Source organism: Gavialis gangeticus, unplaced genomic scaffold, assembly GCF_001723915.1.
Source record: "Gavialis gangeticus isolate Ggan-Ray unplaced genomic scaffold, GavGan_comp1, whole genome shotgun sequence".
NCBI classification, from domain to species: domain Eukaryota; kingdom Metazoa; phylum Chordata; order Crocodylia; family Gavialidae; genus Gavialis; species Gavialis gangeticus.
In genome coordinates, this window is record NW_017729016.1 from 7,669,244 (window position 1) to 7,670,527 (window position 1,284).

Below are 1,284 nucleotides of genomic sequence, written 5' to 3' on the forward strand. Positions count from 1 at the left end.
CAATTAAAAAAAAAAAAAAGCTCGCACAGCCAAAGTTCCTGTTCAATACTCTGTAAAATGCAATGTATTTATGCAAAGGGAGTAACCTCAATGCAACTTCCCTATAAAAGAAACTTAGCAAAAAAAGAAAGTATAAAATTACTTTAATCTTCCTAAAATACAAAAGGTGTTCATTACAAAAGTAAATCAACCTTAAAATACACCATTCTAAAGATAGCACTTCTGCTAAAAGTCCCCGACATAATTGGTCTGGGGGGTCTGAAGTGGATTTTTAGCTGTCCTTCGAGCTGCGGTGGCAGTGTCACCTGCGCAGCTAGCTTGATTTTAATATAATTTTCTATGAGGCACGTAACTGTCTACAACCGCCGCTGTTTATAAAGTGAGGCTGATGCACATGGCAGGGACATGGACAGATTTCATGTTGCAGTCCTGAGCAAGGGAAATGTCACTTGGAGAAAGATGCACTTGGTCCTATCCACTTCAAGATTACAAATCTCCCCGACCTATTGTGACCTACAGGCGACAGGATAACACCTGGGATTCCTGTCATCCACAGACGTGAGATAGCCGGGTTCTGCTGTGTGTGCATTTACAGTCAGGTCGCTTGGCCTGTCTCGGGCTCGCCCCTGCCCTCCTGTGCAAAGCGCCGCGCGAGGTGACCTGGCGCCCAGGCCGCCCGCAGCAAACCAGCCCCGGGGCAGTGGTGTGGCAAGGCGGGGCGCGCGCACACCCCAAGGTGACTGCGCACGGGCGGGGGGGGTGGGACGGACGCCTGGTGCGACAGGACTGACCTTTGTGCACTTCGCAGCAGCGCCTATGCAGCCTCCTCGCCTCCGACCCCTCCACGATCCCGTGCGACATCAGCGCCTGCAGGAAGCGGCGGTGCCCGTCGCCCATCGCTGAGGCCATGGCGCTGCAGCACTGCGGACACAGCGCGGGCTCAACCCGAGCCCGCCCCGCGCTGCCCCCAAACCCGCCACACGCCTGAGGGGACCGCTCCGCTAGGGGAGGGTGGGCAGCGGGGCCCAAACGCACCAAGAGGCCTAACGGGGGGGTGGGCGGAAATGATCGGGACAAAGCTACGCGTGCCCGGACACCGGAGAGCGGGGGCCGTTACCGGGGCGGGGGGGGGGGGGCCGCCTGCAACAGGTACGGCGGCAGGGAGGGCCTGGAGCGCGCAGCCACCCCGCCCCGCCCCGCCCCGCCCCTCTTGCCGTCCGGCGGGAATCGAGGATTCGGTGCTCGCCCACCCGTTCAGCCCAGCCCATCGAGGCGCTCGGCGCT

General features: G+C 58.6%; 1 protein-coding gene across 1 annotated transcript in view; it reads right to left on the reverse strand.

Annotated features, from left to right (window-relative positions):
• The window catches only part of NSMCE1 (NSE1 homolog, SMC5-SMC6 complex component), a 38,372-nt gene extending 37,323 nt beyond the window's left edge, over positions 1–1,049 (reverse strand). The window contains exon 1 of the mRNA XM_019512801.1: positions 792–1,049. Within this exon, the coding sequence (XP_019368346.1) occupies positions 792–909 (118 nt within the window). The 5' untranslated portion in view covers positions 910–1,049. The remainder of the gene's footprint in view (positions 1–791) is intronic.
• Positions 1,050–1,284: the final 235 nt, after the last annotated feature.